The sequence below is a fragment of the Gymnodraco acuticeps genome, unplaced genomic scaffold (genome assembly GCF_902827175.1).
Source record: "Gymnodraco acuticeps unplaced genomic scaffold, fGymAcu1.1, whole genome shotgun sequence".
Lineage (NCBI taxonomy): Eukaryota > Metazoa > Chordata > Actinopteri > Perciformes > Bathydraconidae > Gymnodraco > Gymnodraco acuticeps.
In genome coordinates, this window is record NW_022990590.1 from 8,045,147 (window position 1) to 8,064,705 (window position 19,559).

Below are 19,559 nucleotides of genomic sequence, written 5' to 3' on the forward strand. Positions count from 1 at the left end.
TTTACATATAAAAGCCCATGATATTTTAACATATTTAAAATTGGCTCGACATGACAAACTAAGATCAAAGTGCTTTTGCATTTAATTTGTTATTATAAGAGCAGAATACTACTATTCTATAATTGTATGATACTGTAAAAAGAGAACAGTTTATTTGTATACTTTGATGAACACTTTTCTGCTAATACTTCTCTACTTTAGTAACATTAGATTGAATAAATAAGAACCGTCTCTTCTCTGCAGAAACCGCCAGGCTCTGAGAGTGAGAGAACACAAAGTGATGGGGCCTTACGTGGACGGCCTGTCCCGCCTGGCTGTGGCCTGCTACACGGTACTTTATCATTTGGTTTTCCTTTGCTCTCCAGACATAGCCAAGGGAAACATGTTATTTCATAAAGTACGGCGCAGACGAGACGTGTGTTTGTTTGCTGACAGGACATCGAGTCTCTGATGTCAGAGGGAAATAAATCTCGCACAGTTGCCGCCACCAATATGAACGAAGAGAGCAGCAGATCCCACGCTGTGTTCAACATCATCCTCACACACACACTCACGGACCTGAAGTCTGAGGTAACACACTCACACATGCACACTGAGCTGTTGACAACAATCCCAAATCATTATTTCACAAGCACTTTGAAACCCTATATTATCAATATACCTGTATAAATGATACTGATTTATACTGATTTTAAATGGCAAACAAAGTCTAAATGTCCCTCTTGTTTCTTGTCCAAGGTCAAATCCAGATTCAAAACATTGAATTGACTTTGACCAAATAGTGAGAAAATGTAGCAATTCTCACATACAGTATGTAAACCTAAAAAATCAATGTTCTCTTGGTGATTCAATGTTTTAAACAATTATTAATTGATGTTGGTACATGTTCTGTTGAATCAAAATGTAGCATTATTTATTTATTTTCATTCTTTCTTTGTTCAACTGGAAATTGTAAATAAATGTAACCTTTATTTTTAATCAGGATAGAGTGTCATTAAGAAAATAAATATGTGCATCCTGGAAAAGAAGGAAATCCTCCCGATAAAAAAAATGTTGCTGACAGAAAAACTAAAACCTTTCAAATGAAGACAAAAAACATCATTTTTCAAATAACAGAATCAAAATAAGAGGACTTCAAGTAAGGCAACAGGTCTCTTTTTGGTTTCTATGAAAAATCGTGAGGCTTAAATGAGAGAGAATCATCATTTACAATTCCTTATCTTTTAGTTTCTTCTTCTTTTAGAATTGACCTTGACTGCAATATTAAGGACTGTTTTAGCCGTTAGCACTTTGACATGATTTCCAAATGAATGCTCAGCTCATGATTCAATCTCTTTTGGCTATCCATACATCTCCAGATTTACAGTCAAATGTCTCTCCACAATGACTGAAGATACTGAGCGAAAGAAGATTATATTTGATGAGTAAAGTTCAACATAATAAGTATAAATCTAAGTGTTGTTGTGTGTCCCCTGCAGACGAGTGGAGAGAAGGTGAGCAAGCTGAGTCTGGTGGATCTGGCCGGCAGCGAGCGGGCGGCGAAGACCGGAGCAGCGGGGGAACGTCTGAAAGAAGGCAGCAACATCAATAAGTGAGTCAACAAAAACTGATTAATAACATTAAAGACCTCAACCAAGTTCTTCTTCTAAGAACTACATGAAGTGACAAGCTGTAGTTGCCCGGGGAAGAGGGAGAGAAGGAGGGAGATGGAATAATAATGTTATTTAAAAAAACTCCCACTGAGCACCAATAAGGATTTCAACTTTAATTTCGAGTTAAATCTGAATGATATTGAAAATGTGATGTAACCTGATAACTTCCTTTTACCTGTGGATTACCTCAATATCAAATGCAATGCAAGTAAATACAATAAAAGACACATTTCAATGTGTTTTACTTAAGTGTATTATAACTTGAAAGAAGTTGGCTGGGATTGTGTTTGTTTTCAGTCTACACTGGGATTGTGTTTGTTTACTCTCACTTTTGAGTTTGTGCTGGCTGTGGCTCTAAGTGTGGTAAATGGCCGTCTACCAATCACAGGGTGGGCGGTTCCATCCGCATTCCCTGCAGTAAACAACAAGTGTCCTTGGGAGAAATCCTTTCAGGCCAAGATGTACTTTGTTCTTTATGTTCTTCTCTGTTTCATTCTGTCCCCTAAATACTCCCCTCGCTCCACTCTGCCCCCCCCCCCCTCTCTGTGCCCCCCCTGCAGATCCCTCAGTACTCTGGGTCTAGTTATCTCTGCCTTGGCCGACCAGGGAACGGGGAAGAACAGGAGCAAGTTTGTCCCCTACAGAGACTCTGTGCTCACCTGGCTGCTCAAGGTACAGAGACATGAACTCACCTTTTAAGATTCCTCTACAGACGGACAGCTGGACTCCTGTGTCTTTAGCTTCAGTTATATTGCACTTTGTTACCTTTTGAATTCACTACAGAATTCAAGATAAAGAAAAGTACAAATAAACATAAGATAAAACTGAATATATAATGAAATACGTTACAGTCAAATAAATACTGTTTACTGAATAGTTTATAAATATGTGGATCAATAAGAACAAAATGCATTTTGTAAATCCAAAGAAATAGTGCTTTGGAGTCTCTAAGTAATTCATTTTCTGGATTGCTCTTGGTCATTTTGCCTATCAAGCTTCAGGGCTCAGATGGTTATTTGATTTATGTTTCCTACAGGACAGCCTGGGAGGGAACAGCCGCACCGCCATGGTCGCCACCATCAGCCCCGCTGCGGACAACTATGACGAGACGCTGTCCACCCTGCGCTACGCCGACCGCGCCAAGAGCATCGTCAACCACGCCGTCGTCAACGAAGACCCCAACGCCAGGATCATCAGAGAGCTGCGGGAGGAAGTGGAGAAGCTGAGGGAGCAGCTCACAGAGGCTGAGGTTAGGGTTACTGCAGTTTGTGAATATTGAAATACAAACACAGTAATGTGCCGTGTGTAATGCAGCTTCTGTCACTCTCACAGTCCATGAAGGCCCCCGATCTGAAGGACAGGCTGGAGGAGTCGGAAAAACTGATCCAAGAAATGACCTACACCTGGGAGGACAAGCTCAGGAAGACTGAGGCTATTGCACAGGTAACACATACACACACACACACACACACACACACACACACACACACACACACACACACACACACACACACACACACACACACACACACACACACACACACACACATCCTACGTCACATGCATACATGCCTCCTAGCACTCTAGGGCCCTGTCACTTGCTTCCTCTTTAATTAGGAAAAGATTTGTGCAGTGATGACGTATTCTGTAGGACCAAGAAGTTAGCATCTCAAGGGGTCCCTTGAGAAAATCATCTGGATGTTTCCATTAGCGTTATGATTATAGCAGATAAAAACATCTGTTGCTAAAAAACTTCTAAAATAGTTGTATTCAAAATCTCCACATTTGAACGGTCCTTATATTTAAGCGATCTACATACATTACAATTGACTGACTCCTTTGTCTCCAGCGCTGACCTATGGCTAATGTTTAGCGTGATGACGTTTAGTAGTCTTATTCTGCCATTTGTTAGCAACTGCCATTTGAAAGAATGTATTTGTTTTCTGCCCTGTGTGACTTAATTCACTTCAGTTTTTTACTGAGTCTTTTCAGTAAGGATATTATTTTCACAGCATAGAGTGGTGCAGGAATGAGTGTTCACACCCGGAAATGAGTTTGCATTTTACAAATGTAGCATGTTTCTGGTTCCATACAGTGGCGGCGCCAGAGATTTTCTCTTGGGGGTGCTGTGGGGTAGCTTGACGTTTCATAGAGGGTGCTCAAACATTAAGGGTTTCCCATTAATGCACCAGCGCTACAGTTGAATTTTCTACTGCAACACTCCCCACACGCACACACAGTGTACCCGCGACTGTTACAATGAAGGCTCGATAATCAGCCTAGGTGTAAGCAGGGGTAAAGTGCTATTTTTACAAGTGGGGAGTGGACCTCACCTCCTCTCCTGGGGGAAGGTTTTTTTTAAATATTGAAGTTAAAAGCATCAATCTGGTGCACTTTGAGAGGAACATTAAGAGATCTATGGATACATCTCTCAACACCCATATGAAACAGAACTGTAAACAGATTTTCTTTTTCTTTATAGATATTTTACAAATCACTCCCCTTTTAAAACAAACCGTTTGAGACCCACTGAGATAACTAGACTAAAGTTAACTATCTAAACACTGAGAGTCCTTTACTTCACCTGAGCTGAGGTTATCTGAGACTCTCAGTCTGACAGGAGAGAGTTCTCCCTCCACCTTGTTGTTGAAAAAGCTCCTTATATCCGTTAGCTTGGCTAGCTAGCACCAGATGCTAACCACAACGATCTCCGGTAGATACCCACCGGTGCGCGAGCTCTCTATCTTGCTCGCTTGCGCACGCACACAAAATGGCTCGTGACACACACACACACACACACACACACACACACACACACACACACACACACACACACACACACACACACACACACACACACACACACACACACACAGAGCAGGGCTTGAATGAAACAGACCCAGAAGTAAGCTACTTGTACTCACGAGGCCTATTATGTGCAGAATTCCTCTCGCTTTCAGGTGGTTTTGATTGAGTGTCCACACGTGGACGTTTAAGGACTAAAAAACGATCCATTTGTCACTTTGCTGTTAGCAAATAATTTGGGGCTCCAGCTAACAGGAAGTCACTCAAGTGTCACAAAGTAATTTAGCCTATGGGTAGGTCAAAAATCGAATGGGTGCTGGCCATTGGCCTAATCATATCACCTGTGTTGGCTTTATGTTTTTGGTCAAACATTTGTTTGTTACACATTTGCATTGATGTAATCAATAATGTTTCTAATTTAATTTAATAAAAATAATAATAATTTTCGAAAAAAAAAAAAAAACCACATATTTCTTGGGGGTGCTTAGGGGGTGCTTTGGCAATCCTGGGGGGTGCTTCAGCACCCCCTAGCTCCCCCCTGGCGCCGCCCCTGTTCCCATAACTCAAAGTTGTTTTTTGATCAAGGTCTGAAATAAGATCTGTGTTTAGCACATGCTTATGAGGATGTCACGTTTTGTTCTAAAGCATGATATACAGTATCAGTAATGACCCTACTTGTGAATGTCTGATGCTTCTATGTGTCATAAATACAGCAGTCGCTTACAAATGCGACTATTAAACGTCATCACGCTGAACATTAGCCGCCTTTATCTTGATCTGATTTGCAGCCATTCAACAGTCATGTAGTTTGTTTATACCCTAATGTTAGCTTTTGACTAATGCCAACATTTACCTTCAACAATCATAAAAGTGGTGTTAATATGTAGAGATTATCTTATTCTCGGTTATATTCTGAAATCCAATAGAAAATGCTTTACATCCAGGGAGCCCTTCGGATGCTAACTTCTGAGTCATCTCTGCACACACAGAGAAAAGACTCTATTCTTACTCCTTTTGTTTTCACTCTAACATTTCCCTCGCAGCTAAAGAACAGAACAATCAACTTATCAGCTCTTGTATTCAAATGTTGTATGTATGTTTCCTGTAGGAGCGTCAGAGGCAGCTGGAGAATCTGGGCATCTCCCTGCAGTCGTCTGGAATCAGAGTGGTGGATGACAAGTGTTTCCTGGTCAACCTCAACGCTGACCCCGCCCTCAACGAGCTGCTGGTGTACTATCTGAAGGTACCTGAGACACAGTCCAGTGCTCTTTACTGTACATACTGTAGGCTGAACTACAGAGGGGAACACCAGATGTAGACTAGGGCTGTACCAAATAGTTTTTAATCAACATTCAAATGCAGCGCAGCATTATTCTGTCTAACGCCAGTAAATGAGCATAAGACTGAAAACGTTCAAACCTTCATTTGAAAACCCCAAATAGAAGCTGCGTATTTAAAAGATATGTATGTTTCTTCCTCCCGTGATCCAGGAGCACACGCGGGTGGGCTCAGCTAACTCTCAGGACATCCAGCTGTGTGGGATGGCCATCCAGGCGGAGCATTGTGTCATGGACATCACAGAGAGCAGCGGGGTGATGCTCACTCCTCACCGCAACGCTCGGTATGTGCTCACCTCAGTCAACAACATCTATCATTGATTCACAGAGGAGCTCTCTGTGCACCGCTGATTTTACTTTCTCATATGGAAGTTCTTTCCATGCTGAGAAATCAGCATGAAAATCACTTTTTAGGTCGAAACACCAAGCACTAGATTAGAAGAACTGACAGCAAGGGTCATAGATGGTAGCACTTGCATTTAAAGCTGTGCTAATGGATATTTAAGTCAAAGGGTAACTTCTTTATTTTTCAACCTGAACCCTATTTTTTCATGTTATGTCTAATGAGGACAATTATTTTTGAAATTGAGCAAGAGCGCTGCACTAAATGGGCTGCAATCTAATTACTTGAGGAAATTCTGCACCATAAAGGTTGTCCATTAAAATGCTTAATGTTGCCAGTGACAGGCTCCAATTGTTCTTATTAGAATTTGACAGCACTTTGAAAAGGACTCTTACAGAGAAATTCAACTTTTTGTTCTACACTTTGCTCAATCTGGTATGGTTTTGTCATTATGTCTAACCAACAGTGACGTGCACAGGTATGGGCTAATGTTGCCCGGGCAACAGCCCGTTTGCCATTTTTGTCCGACCTGCCCCTCTGGAGAGAGCGAGAGTTTTTTTTGTTTTCTATTGTGACCGAATCAACATGATAAGCCCAGAATTAGTATTGTAGCGTCTCACTGCGATAAAAACACAACTTGTCAGCGCTTTCATCTGCCTCCAGTCACGTGACTTTGTTTACAATCTGACAGCTGGAAGAAAAGGCAAGCCCTCCGAGTCCGGCCTCATATGGTGATATATGGTGATCACACCAAATGGCGTTAGAGTATAGGGGACAAACCAGGGGACTTTACTTCCTCTTGACACCGTCGGTTATTTACAACAACAAAAAACTAAATATAGCCTATTTGTTGTTATTGTGCTTCGGTCTTTCTGTGTCTTTTCATCTGCTCCGTGAACTCCCTCAACGGGGCCGCTCACTCTCTTTTCTTGATCGCCCTCTCTCAGAGAACACTTCACTGTCCCGCTTCATTGTAGGATTTCTGCCATTGTCTCTACTTTAGTTTGACCATCTCTGTTATTAAGTTATGGACTACGATCATAAAGAATTATAAGAATAATGCGTATTGAACTGGTTTCATTAATTCGTGATTTTATTTAAGGTAGCCTAATTAGTTAGAAGCCCTATTTTATCAGTAGCCATGTCTGCCGAGCAGTTACAATGGTCAAACTACATTAAAACAGAATTGTCCCCATTTTTCTTTAATAGTAACATTAGATATTTTAATGAGATATGGACTGCAAAAAAATTGCCTGAATAACGAATTTAGCAGTTGGACATGAAAGTCAACTGAGTGTCACTTGCAATGACAGTGTTGTGCTTTTATTACATTACATTACATGTCATTTGTTAGACACTTTTATCCAAAGTGACTTACATACATTCAGTACTGTGGACAATCCCCACAGGAGCAATTTGGTGTGAAGTGTCACCAGGGAAACAACGACATGCTGACTGCAGTGGGACTTTTGTATTGTATTGTAGCCTTTATTTAACCAGGTGAAAATCCCATTGAGATCAACAATCTCTTTTTCAAGGGAGACTTGCAGCAGACTTGAACTTCCTATCCCCAGATTTGAAGTCCAGCACACTACCCACTGAGCCACTGCCACCCCATTTTATATCATGAACCTTTTACATTAAAAACAAGGGGGGGGGGGTTTCCAGTTTAGAGCAATAGCCCCTCCAAATGTCTGTGCACGTCCCTGCTAACCAAGTCTTGCTCAAGGAGAAGATATTTTCCATAGTCTGGCAGCAATTTGAAAAGGGAATCTTTCAATGAGATACCGTACTTTAGGAAATACACATTTGAATACAAAACCGTTTGTTTCAAAGTAGGAAGCGAAGAGAGGGAAATTATCCGAATCAATAAGTGTATTTTCTAGTTTACATAGAAACAGGAAATAAGAAGGATATGGACCTGACTAAGTATTAAATGCTACCAGATACATTTTTTTATAGTAGGTAGGTTCTAGGAGGTTTTTAGCTAAAGCAGCGTAAACTAACATGTTGACCTATGTAAGCCAGTGTTTCTCAAACCTTTTCATACCAAGGACCATTTAACCAATACAAAAACACTCGCGGACCACCTAACTCCACAAATATCCAAAAGCACATAGTTCTTTACAAATCACCTGAAAATGGTACAAACAAGTGGCCACATGTGTGATGAAGGTGTTTATCTGGGCTATATCATGCAATCGAAAGTGAAACTTAAGCTCGCTCCATTGCGGAGATATTCCCGCGAGAGTGCGGAAAACCTTAATTAATTCATTCATTTCAAATGTGAAATGTTACCAATATACTCACGGACCACTAGGGGGCGCTCACGGACCACCAGTGGTCCGCGGACCACACTTTGAGAAGCACAGCAATGTTCATTGTTTTCAGTAGTTGACCATGTAAACTACCATCTTTTCTCATGTTGCATACATCTTCTTTTGCCACCTGTAGAACGTGTGTGAACGGTGCTGCAGTCACCAGTCCGGTCCAGCTTCACCATGGTGACCGTATCCTGTGGGGGAACAACCACTTCTTCAGGTCTGCTTCACCTACAGTGTTTACTCGAAGTGAACCATCACACAGATATAGAGCTGAACCCCACATGTTTCTACAGCATGCATTTACATGTGATCAAAAACACTTCATTGTGTCTCTTCCTATTTTGTAACACTTCCTCTTCTGTCACCCACTTTGTTACATACATCAATACACACCGCCTGCTGATGGACGCACACAGGATCAGCCTGCCGAGGCACATGGTGCACACAGGGGCTGAGGATGAGGAGGGGGTGATGAAGACGTGTCTAAGCAGCGACCAGCTGGAGGTGGACTTTGACACGTCCAGCGACGTGTCCAGCGAGCTGAGCTTCGGATACGAGTTTGCTCAGGCCGAAGTCATGATGAAAGGCATGGGCAACAACGGTGAGTCACTCTGAGAGGTGATGAAGGAGCGCTTTGATATAAACAATATGAACTTATGCTTATTTCATATGATGCAGTCAAATACATGCGGATGCGTTTAACTTCCTCAGAGCGTGTTTTTAGTTTGGCAGTTATGGTAAATAGAGTGACGATGCATGACTCAGCATTTTTACAGTTAACTGATATTGTGTCTATACAACTCTTTAAAAAAGGATCTCAAAAGGTATGCATGTGTGAGACATTTCACATTGATTTGACTTACTGAGAGCACTTTACATTAAAGCTCGGTAAAAACATTCTTACAGTGATGTCATAGTTGTATAATAAGGAGGAAGTCATTAGCAAATACCATGAAGTTACAAATAAAGTATGACCAGGTAATACCTTGGTATTAATAATGGGTATATCTGTGTATATCTATTTTTAGACTGAAATGTATGTAAACGGGTACAAACGGGCAAACAATTTATAATGAATAATTATATCATATTTTTTATAATAAATATAAATACAAATATGTATTGTAATGAAACACATTTAAAGATAGCAACAAGGCAAATGAATAGTATAATGATATGTTGGTAATATTATGGTAACCTGCTAACAATAACATAGTAATATTATTGCAAGATTTGGATTGAAATGGTTATGAAGTGAAATAAATAGGGTAAATACGTTATAATTATGGTGCAATATCATTTTGTTTTTTCTTTACATTTGAGGTAATGTGTCTAAAACCTTCCAAATCACACAAACATTGGTCATAAACCATATTGTAATGCTGAATGCATCAACCCTTATCTTAAAGTAAAACTCTAAATGGTGTGATTAATGCTGTAATTGTTACTTGTAAACACTTGGTAGTTTCTAAGTAATAATCATGAGTCAGGGCAGCAAAATGCTACGCGATCTGTTTCTGTTATTAACATGGTAATATTAGATCAAAAACAAACACCAAGAGGCATAATGATTAAAACACTGTGGTAGATTTCAGTAAATGCCACACCGTAAACGATAGATTTGGTTAAAGGTCTAAATATACTTGTCATGGGAGTGGAAACATTGAAGCAGAGACCCCCTCGTGTTTTTATGACCTCCTCACCCATCTACATCATGTCGTATCTGTGGAGCATGTCATTGAAAGTGGCCGGGGCCAACAAAATAACTTCTAGTTCTGTCAACTTCTTCATAAATGACTTAAGGACAACCAGTGTCAACAAATCCCAGGAAAAGACCAATTTGTTCCCTGCCCTGGCACTCTGCCCCAAACCACTTTGGTCCTGAAGATATACATCTGTAGTAATGGGTCACTTTGGAAATACACACAATACTTGTTGAGTCATTGTCATATCTGTTTAAGAGAATATCTTTATTCTTAAAGTTAACCCATCCAGATGTTACAGTTGTATCACACAATGTCCATCAAGTAACTCCAGCAGGTAACAGCTTGTGTGCAGAATAATCCAAATGTTTTTAATGTGGGACCCCAGGTACATTTCTATTTCTCACAATGTCCTGGTTGTGTAAATCCTGCACAGACGACTTTAATGTGGTACATTTTGGATTTTCCTGAGTGCATCCTGTTGAAGCAGTTCCAAGTTGTTGACTAAACAAAGACAAGGACTTTTCATTTGAACAGTTTTTATTGATGCTAATGTTCATTTGATAGGAAAGAATAGCAAACTCTAAACTTCTTCCCACTCCTCTCTGTCCCTCCTGCGGCCCCTCCTCCTCCCCCCCCTCAGACCCCCTGCAGTCGGTGCTGCAGACCCTGGAGAGGCAGCATGAGGAGGAGAAGCGCTGCGCCCTGGAGCGTCAGAGGCTGATATACGAACAGGAGCTGCAGCAGCTCCGCCAGAGGCTGACTCCGGAGAAACCCTCTCACCTGCTGGACCCTGCAGGAGCTGCTGCAACGTCACACATCTCCCAGAAACGCATGCGCCGCTGGAGCGAGGACAGGTGAGAGACAACGGGATGAAATTGTACATTAAAAGGAGGATAGTGCAAAACACACAATCAGGTGACAGGTTAAAGAAGAGTTACTTCCTAAAAGGCTAAATTGTACAAATGTGTTATGAGTTTTTTTAAAGACTTCCACCGAGCTGGCTTCCCCGCTACAGGTATTTTTGTTCCATAGCTTTGGGGCACAGTAAATGAAAGCTGCCTCACCAAACTTCTTTTTACCGCTGGTTCTGGGAACTTCTAAGGATGGGACACTTTAACTGACCCCTGTTGTCTTTAAAGGAGAAACATACATTCATCAGATGCTTTGTAAACTTGTGTGTGTGTCTCAGAGAAGCGATGATTACTCGCAGCCTGCGGCGCCTCAGGGAGCAGATCGTGCGGGCCAACCTGCTGGCTCAGGAGGCCGGGTTCATCGCCGAGGAGATGAGCAAGAGGACGGAGTACCTGGTCACGCTGCAGATACCTGCTGCTAACCTGGATGCTAACAGGAAGGTAGGATATGTGTGTGTGTGTGTGTGTGTGTGTGTGTGTGTGTGTGTGTGTGTAGTGTGCAGGGCCGGTTCTAGCCAATTTGCTGCCCTAGGCGAGATCTTTGCTATTTCAAAAATACTTGGCAGGTGATTGGATCAATCTGTCTATCACCTTCTATCATGGGCCACTTCTGATTGGTTAACAATGGCTGGTACATGTGGAGCACAGCACTTCTGATTGGTTAACAATGGCTGGTACATGTGGAGCACAGCACTTCTGATTGGTTAACAATGGCTGGTACATGTGGAGCACAGCACTTCTGATTGGTTAACAATGGCTGGTACATGTGGAGCACAGCACTTCTGATTGGTGTGGATGACTGACACACAAGAAGAACAAAAAAACATTAATAAAAAAAAAAAAGTTTTAAAAAAAATCGCAGGCTTTGCGATTTGATAATCGCATAATTTCAAATTGCGATTTCGATTCAAAATCGATTAATCGTTCAACCCTAGTATTGTATGAACATGTTTGAATTCGGGGGTGGACATCACATCCTCTAAGGGGGTCCGGGGTAAATGTTTGAACATTTTAAAGTAAAATGCTTCAATCTGGTGCACTTTAAGCAGAATTACTAGAGACTAGATCTAGGGCAGGGGTATTCAACTAAAATTCAACGAGGTCCAGTTAGAGAAAATGTCCCCATGCAAAGGTCCGGAACATCAAAATGTCTAAGTTGCTTTATGAATTAGTGTGATATATATTGAAGTAGCTGTAGCTTTATCAACGTCTGCATGTAATCAACAACTGACTGCCAATCAAATAAAGAAAGTACAATTAAAAAAACAACATTATGTATTGTCTATTAACATTGAACTACAGATATACAGTAAGTACTGTGGATATGTGTAATGTTCCTCTCGGGCTGCATTTAAAAATAAAATAGGAGAAAATAAATAAAATAGCTTTTGAAAATGTGTGCATCTTAAAAGTGCTTGATTTTAGATAAATAAAATAAAGTGTAGCAGCAGCTTGAGTTTCCCTTTTTCTTTCTTAACCGTTTCACATCATGACTTAACAGTTTCAGCCGATTATAGAACAATATCAGTCTTTACACATCATAACAATTGAACAGTTTAAAGTTTCTCTTTCTTTCCCTTTCTTTCCCTCTTATATTGCAGTCCATCACTCACTTGTTTTTGTTCAGTGTGAGAATTGAGCTGGAGCTTGTCCTGCCAGGAGTTTAAATCTGGGCTGAAATGGTGTCAGGGCCATTCTCACACACATGCAGGTGCTCATTGGTTACAGTGATGCAAACACAGGTAGGTGAAAAAAGAGAGAACTATTCGATGCAGAAAAAAAACAGCATAATATACCATCTGACAAAGGCCTGTGCTATAATGCTTCAATTAACTGCTATTCTTTATAATATACTCAGATCAATAGGAGACAGAGATGTTAAGTTATAAATCAAGGGTTTTTATTATTATTTACAGCAGGGGAGGGGAACCTTTTTCCTTTCAATTTTTACAACATCCTCCGAGGGCCGTACAAACGATTGAACTCAACCTCTGCTTAAAAAAACTAAAATCACAGCCCATTCATTTCGCCTTTCTTTCATGCTGTGCAAAGAAAAAGCAACCTCTTAAATATTGAAGTTAAAAGCATCAATCTGGTGCACTTTAAGAGCAACATGAAGAGATCTATGGATCCATCTTTCAACACCAAGAAACAGAACTGTAAGCATATTTTTCTTTTTGGATATTTTACAAATCACTCCCCTTTTAAACTCTATTCTTGTTATTTTTAACAACTTTTTTGTGACTGTCATATAGTATTTTATACCTGTTTTTCATCTAGTCTCATTAATAACTATAATGGTCATATCAAGGTGTGCCTTAACCTCACTGAGCTGAGGTTATTTGAGCCTCTCAGGAGAGAGCTCTCTTCCACCTGGTTGTAGAAAAGCTCTTTAAATTCGTTAGCATAGCTAGCTAACCAGATGCTAATAACAACAGATCGCCACTGTGCTTACAACTAAAGACACAGCCACGCAAACACTGCGGCATGTGTACGGCTCCTTATGGGTACTGCAATATTTGAAGAGCTGGAGCGGCGTTCCGGTGCTCTCTGTCAGCACTCCTTTCAGACGAGACATATACCACGTGAAGACACGTTACGCTCGTGTTGTGTTCAAGGAACCTGTCCTTGGCCAGGAAAAACAGGTACTCGCTTGTTTAATTATTTTTGCGGTCTAGATTTCTTCTTCTTTTTTGAAGTGAGAAGTTGTCCGTCAGTCGGACTGACGGACCGACTCCCCACCCCCAAAACGAAAACTCTTCGGTTCTCCACGAATTACACAAGTCACCCAAATCAGCGTTAAAAAAGCGGGAGGTGCCGAAAAATCCCCTATTAATGTAGCCTATTGATTATAGCTCCGGGTCCGTATAGGTCTGGGTCCGGATCCGGACCGCGGTCCGCCTGTTGCCGACCCCTGATCTAGGGGGTACAACTCTAAACACCCATATGAAAAAGATCGGTTTACATTTGAATAATTAAATAAGTATGTGAACATAACCAATAACCTACCATAGCCAATAACAAATACATGTAACTTATTTTATTTTTGTTTTACCTAGTTAACATTTATTTATTCATGCATTTTTTTTATCTCTCCAGTTTAAAAAGATATCTCTGGTTTACTGTCCTATAGTATACATTGGAATGATTTCAAACCTGTTTTATCCCAATAATTATAAAGGAGTGCCTTGGAAATATGTGTTTACATAAATTGTGATCAAAACGTTTGAGACCCACTGAGATAACTTAGACTAAAGTGAACTATCTAAACACTCAGAGTCCTTTACCTCACTGAGCTGTAGTTATCAGCCTCAGTCTGACTGGAGAGAACTCTCCTCCACCTTGTTGTAGAAACATCTTCTTATATCCGTTAGCGCAGCTAGCACCAGATGCTAATAACAACAGCGCCCTCTCTCTCTCACTCTCTCGCTCCCACGCTCACTCACACTTTGGCTGTGAGCTGCGGGCGCCTGCTAAGCCAATATCCCCCACTTTCATCACTTACAGCGCCCATTGTACAGGGCAAATGAAAAGTGTAACCGTTACCGGGGTGAAAAGGGTGTTACATTTACTTAATTATGAATATTGTTACATCAAGGCCAAAAATTAGGATGAGTCCCAACGGTCAAAAATGTTTTTTTCCCTCCCAGAGCTGCCAGTGCAGCGCCTCCCCAGATCTGGTTGTGTGTTTCACTCGTGTTGTGGGGGCGTACATCTGTTTACACAGTCACATTGTGAGGACTCGCCTTCCTTTTGGGTACAAAATGAATAAGAAAACTTCATTTATGTGTGGAGAAATGTAGTTTTGTTGCTCCCCCACAAATACAAATAAAAAATGAATGCAAGGGTCTTTAAAGATTAAGGTAACGGGAGATTTCTGGGAAATAAAAGTAAGTCCATGTTAAGTAGGGCTGCACCATTATTGCCAAAAATCATGATCATTACTTTTTTTGGTTTCTTCATACAGACACATTCCATTTGCTTTTTATTTAGAGCCAAAAGAAAACATGAAAGAAAACATTATCCATTGATGTCTTTAGACAACATTTTGATTACCAGAGCACTGCCTCAACTCCAATGATCCATGTTTCTGCGAAGGTTAAAATGTTTGCATCAAATTGAAACTCAAACAAGATTATCACTCAATTGAATTCAGTGCTTTTTTTACATTTGCCCTCTTTCGTTCATTACCTCTCTACTCTATTCTGACTCTGTTAAGAACTATATTATCCTTCTCACAGCCACTGCTGCTACTCCAGAAACGGGTCATCTGTAATATAAGTGACATAATCTGCATAAAATACTGTTCCTCCACTAAGATTTGAAGGTCACCACGGATAAGAAGCAGATTTCTCTCCCCCCTCTCCATAGCGTGATGTCGTGTTGAGTGAGCCGGCCATCCAGGTGCGGCGTAAGGGGAAAGGGAAGCAGATCTGGGCTCTGGAGAAGATGGAGAACAGGCTGGTGGACATGAGGGAGCTCTACCAGGAGTGGAAGGACTTTGACGAAGACAACGCTGTGAGTGAACACAGATACGAGCCTGGTGACGCACTGACTCGGATAAATGAATGACATCTGTAGAACATTTACAGTTTAATTCAGTGATATGTGGATGTGTCAGCTGATATCTGATAAGAATAATCTGATTAGTTTCATTTCTGCCGTTTTGCTTACCTCATTGACTTAATGCTTAAAAAAAGGGACACAAAATAAGCACAGTGAACAAAGAATATGCAAATAAAATATTGGCAAATATGATGGACTTCTTTATGAAAAATAAATAAAGAAAGTCCTGATGGAACATTAGAACTCCAGTTTTCCAACAATACAGTCGAACACTTGACCCTGAAGTTAAAAAGTGATAACCCCCTCAGTCTCACCAAGTTTTTTTATTTTCTCTCGAACCCAGGTGATGCGGTCCTACTTCAAACGTGCCGACCCGTTCTTCGACGAGCAGGAGAACCACTCTCTGATCGGCGTGGCTAATGTCTTCCTGGCCTGCCTGTTCTACGACGTCAAGCTGCAGTACGCAGTGCCCATCATCAACCAGAAGGGGGAGGTAGGAGGCCCACTGGGAGCAATACACACACAGACAATTTAGATACCATTTTTACAAGATCTTAAACTAATCAAATATATGTTTGTTTCTTTGATTAAACTTCGGACCCTGCTCCAAGCAGCAGACACGCACAGCAGAAAAAGGTTTAGCCCGGGAAGAAAAATTGGCAGGGGAATTTATTTTAGTGTTTCTTTTCGGAGTACTACATGTGGCCACAAGAGGCTGAAGTGCTCCTTTACCACATGTTATAAATACAACTGAAAGTGGCCGATTATAATATATTTCTAGCCAAAAGACAGACATGACAGTTATGTTGCATAACTTGCTAACAGAACATTTACTGTAAGTACCCTTTGGTTTAGAGTGCATAGAGAAATCTAAAGTCACCTGGAAAAAAAACATTAAAGCTTTAGTTCTAGTAGGAGTATGGGGTAGTGGTACACTGCACCCTCTTGTGGACAAAAAGAGTATTATAACACGTAAGTTAGTTAGAAAAATGATCTTGGCATATTTCACATATGTTTTTAGGGAACAGATTATCCTGGAAAAACGTTAAAAAGGGTTTTCTAACTTGGCAAGTATGTATTGCTTATTTGGATTATTAGGCTTCACAATAATATAAGCCTATGTTATGGACTAAATCAGGGGTGGGGAACCTTTTTCCTCTCAAGGGCCATTTCAATTTTGTCAACATCCTCCGGGGGCCGTACAAATTATTGACCTCTGCTTAAAAATCACAGCCCATTCATTTGGCCTTTCTTTCATGCTGTGCAAAGAAAAAGCAACCTCTTAATCCAGATATCTTACCATGACTCGCGCATGCACGTGCACGGTGTGGTATGACCACCAAACAGAAAGATATGGACACAAGATGTGTGCAAATGTATTTAGTTTCCTATCCATGTGAACATGATTTAAGTGGGGGGGGGGGGGTCCTCACCTCCTCTAGGGGGGTCCGGGGGGGGGAAGATTTTTTTTAAAATGTTGAAGTTAAAAGCATCAATCTGGTGCACTTTGAGAGCAACATTAAGAGATCTATGGATACATCTCTCAACACTCATATGAAACAGAACTGGAACCAGATTTACTTTTTCTTTATGGATATTTTACAAATCACTCTCCTTTCAAACTGTATTCTTGTTTATTAATAACAACTTTTTTTTACTGTCATATTGTATTTTATACCTGTTTACTTTATTCTCTTATTTTTTGAGAACTATAATGATCATATAAAGATGTGCCTTTACCTCACTTGTTGAGAAAAAGCTTCTTATATCCGTTAGCATAGCTAGCTAACCAGATGCTAATAACAACAAAGTTATTGACTGTATGATCAGTATGACAGATGAGCAGATCGCCACTGGGCTTTCAACTAAAGACACAGCCACGCAAAAACTGCAGCATGTGTACGGACTTATCGGTACTGCAATTTCTGAAGTCCCGGAGCCGCGTTCTGGTGCTCTCCGTCGGAACTGCACCGATGTCAGAGAGACATATACCACGTGATGACACGTTAGGCTCGTGTTGTGTTCAAGGACCCTGACCGTTGCCAGGAAAAGCAGGCACTCGCTTGTTTAATTTTTTTGCGGTCTAGAGTTCTTTAATTTTTTTCTTTTTTGCGTGTGTTTATAAATTACCTCGAGGGCCACACCAAATGGTCTCGCGGGCCGTATACGGCCCGGGGGCCGGAGGTTCCCCACCCCTGGACTAAATGGTAATAAGCCTCACTGGCTAGAAAATAAGTACTTAAAGGTGGGGTAGGTAAGTTTCAGAAACCGGCTCGAGTGCACTAAAATTTGAAAGTACACAGCCGAAAAGAATCCGCCCCTTCCTTCAGACTTCCTTACAGAGCACCTCCTCCAACACACATGAACGCGCAATGCACGCCCAATTACGGCACGCCCAATGAGGGCACGAGATACATTTGTGCGTGCACGAGATGGAAGGCTGACAGACAGGGTCGGCTAAACGGATTGGTCGTGCTTTTTACAGTACTACGGCTTCCACAGATGATGGATGGATTTTTTGTCAAAGCACTTCAGATATTCATTGCTATCGGGATGTTAAGAGCATTCCATGGAATATAACAAAAAGTGTATCTCGAGCCGGTTTCTGAAACTTACCTACCCCACCTTTAAATGGTTGGAAAAAAAGACATGTTTGCTTCCTGCTGAAGTGACAATGGGACCCTCCCTCTGTGTGTGCTCATCAGGTTGCAGGCCGGCTGCATGTGGAGGTGAGACCAGGAACAGAGAGCTCTGAGGAGGACGCTGCAGGACAGAGCAACTCAGACGGAGACACACAGGACTGCAAAATGGACTGTGTGGTGAGAACAGGCTTCTGTGTTTCATTCAGTTGTAAATGAGCAAAATCCAGGAACAAGTCATAGAAGAATGATAGAATGGGAGGGATGAAACCCCCTTTAATGGTCACACATGCAGAGCACACAGCACACAGTGACATGTGTTCTCTGCTTTTAACCCAGTCTAGTACCAGGAGCAGTGGGCAGCTATTGCACAGCGCGCCGCCCAGGGAGCAATGGGAGAGGGGGGAAGGGGGGTGTCCGTGCCTTGCTCAAGGGCACCACGGCAGGGCAGGAGGTGAACTGGGACCTCTCCAAGTAGCAGTCCACACTCCATATTTAGGTCTGGTCGGGGACTTGAACCGGTGACCCTATGGCCCTGATTGAGACACTGCTGGACAGTCAGGCTCCTACATGCAGTATCTGTTCAGTGTTGGCAGGGATTCTAGGGGGAAATATTTCAAAATGAATAATGGATCTGGCAGGCAGTCAAGTGTTGTGTCCTCTCTCTGTTGTGAGTGTTCCAGCTCACTGTACTGTGAAAATGTAATTACATCGGTGTTGTCCTTATATCCTTTCTAGCTTCTGTTTTGTTAAGAGGAAACAAAATAAAAGCCAAGAGCTCTTTGCTACAAATTCCTACATATTAACCAAATCAAAACATATTTTGTGACTTGAGGAGAGAGCCAGACTTAAATGTAACATACCAACATGTTTCAAATGCAACCAAGAAACACATAAGAATGTTGTTTGCTGTGCCACAGCAGCCGCAGAAGCGACCTTTTGTTCTGTTATGTATGTGGCAATGCGGTCTGGAAGAACATTTTTGAACTGTTCTAAAATCATTAGTTCACACAAGTTGTCAAAAGAAGTGATTTCAAGAGCAGTTAACGCTTAAAATGAATGGACAAATCCCTCGCCATCTCCACATACGTTTGACCTTGTTTTTGCTCAACGGACCTAAACCGCTGTCGATAGGCCTCTGGCACCAGTTCATGTGCTCTAAGCACCGCCCATTTTATCTTAACATAGCTCGAGCTATCCTCCAGACATAAAGAGGAATATGCAGACTGTGAGAACTGCAACATCAACATTTCTCTCTGCTACTCAAAAGAAAGTG

The 19,559-nt window shown here is 41.4% G+C and overlaps 1 protein-coding gene across 5 annotated transcripts in view; it reads left to right on the top strand.

Moving 5' to 3' along the window:
• Window positions 1–19,559, top strand: part of LOC117554210 (kinesin-like protein KIF13B) — a 44,962-nt gene that overhangs the window by 911 nt on the left and 24,492 nt on the right. For all 5 annotated transcript variants that reach the window (XM_034228516.1, XM_034228518.1, XM_034228519.1 and 2 more), the window contains exons 2-16: window positions 244–331; window positions 436–570; window positions 1,479–1,591; window positions 2,213–2,324; window positions 2,689–2,901; window positions 2,985–3,095; window positions 5,566–5,700; window positions 5,948–6,078; window positions 8,592–8,678; window positions 8,878–9,062; window positions 10,808–11,021; window positions 11,357–11,519; window positions 15,450–15,596; window positions 15,988–16,137; window positions 18,350–18,463. In XM_034228516.1, coding sequence (XP_034084407.1) covers window positions 244–331; window positions 436–570; window positions 1,479–1,591; window positions 2,213–2,324; window positions 2,689–2,901; window positions 2,985–3,095; window positions 5,566–5,700; window positions 5,948–6,078; window positions 8,592–8,678; window positions 8,878–9,062; window positions 10,808–11,021; window positions 11,357–11,519; window positions 15,450–15,596; window positions 15,988–16,137; window positions 18,350–18,463 — 2,098 coding nt within the window. The remainder of the gene's footprint in view (window positions 1–243; window positions 332–435; window positions 571–1,478; window positions 1,592–2,212; window positions 2,325–2,688; window positions 2,902–2,984; window positions 3,096–5,565; window positions 5,701–5,947; window positions 6,079–8,591; window positions 8,679–8,877; window positions 9,063–10,807; window positions 11,022–11,356; window positions 11,520–15,449; window positions 15,597–15,987; window positions 16,138–18,349; window positions 18,464–19,559) is intronic.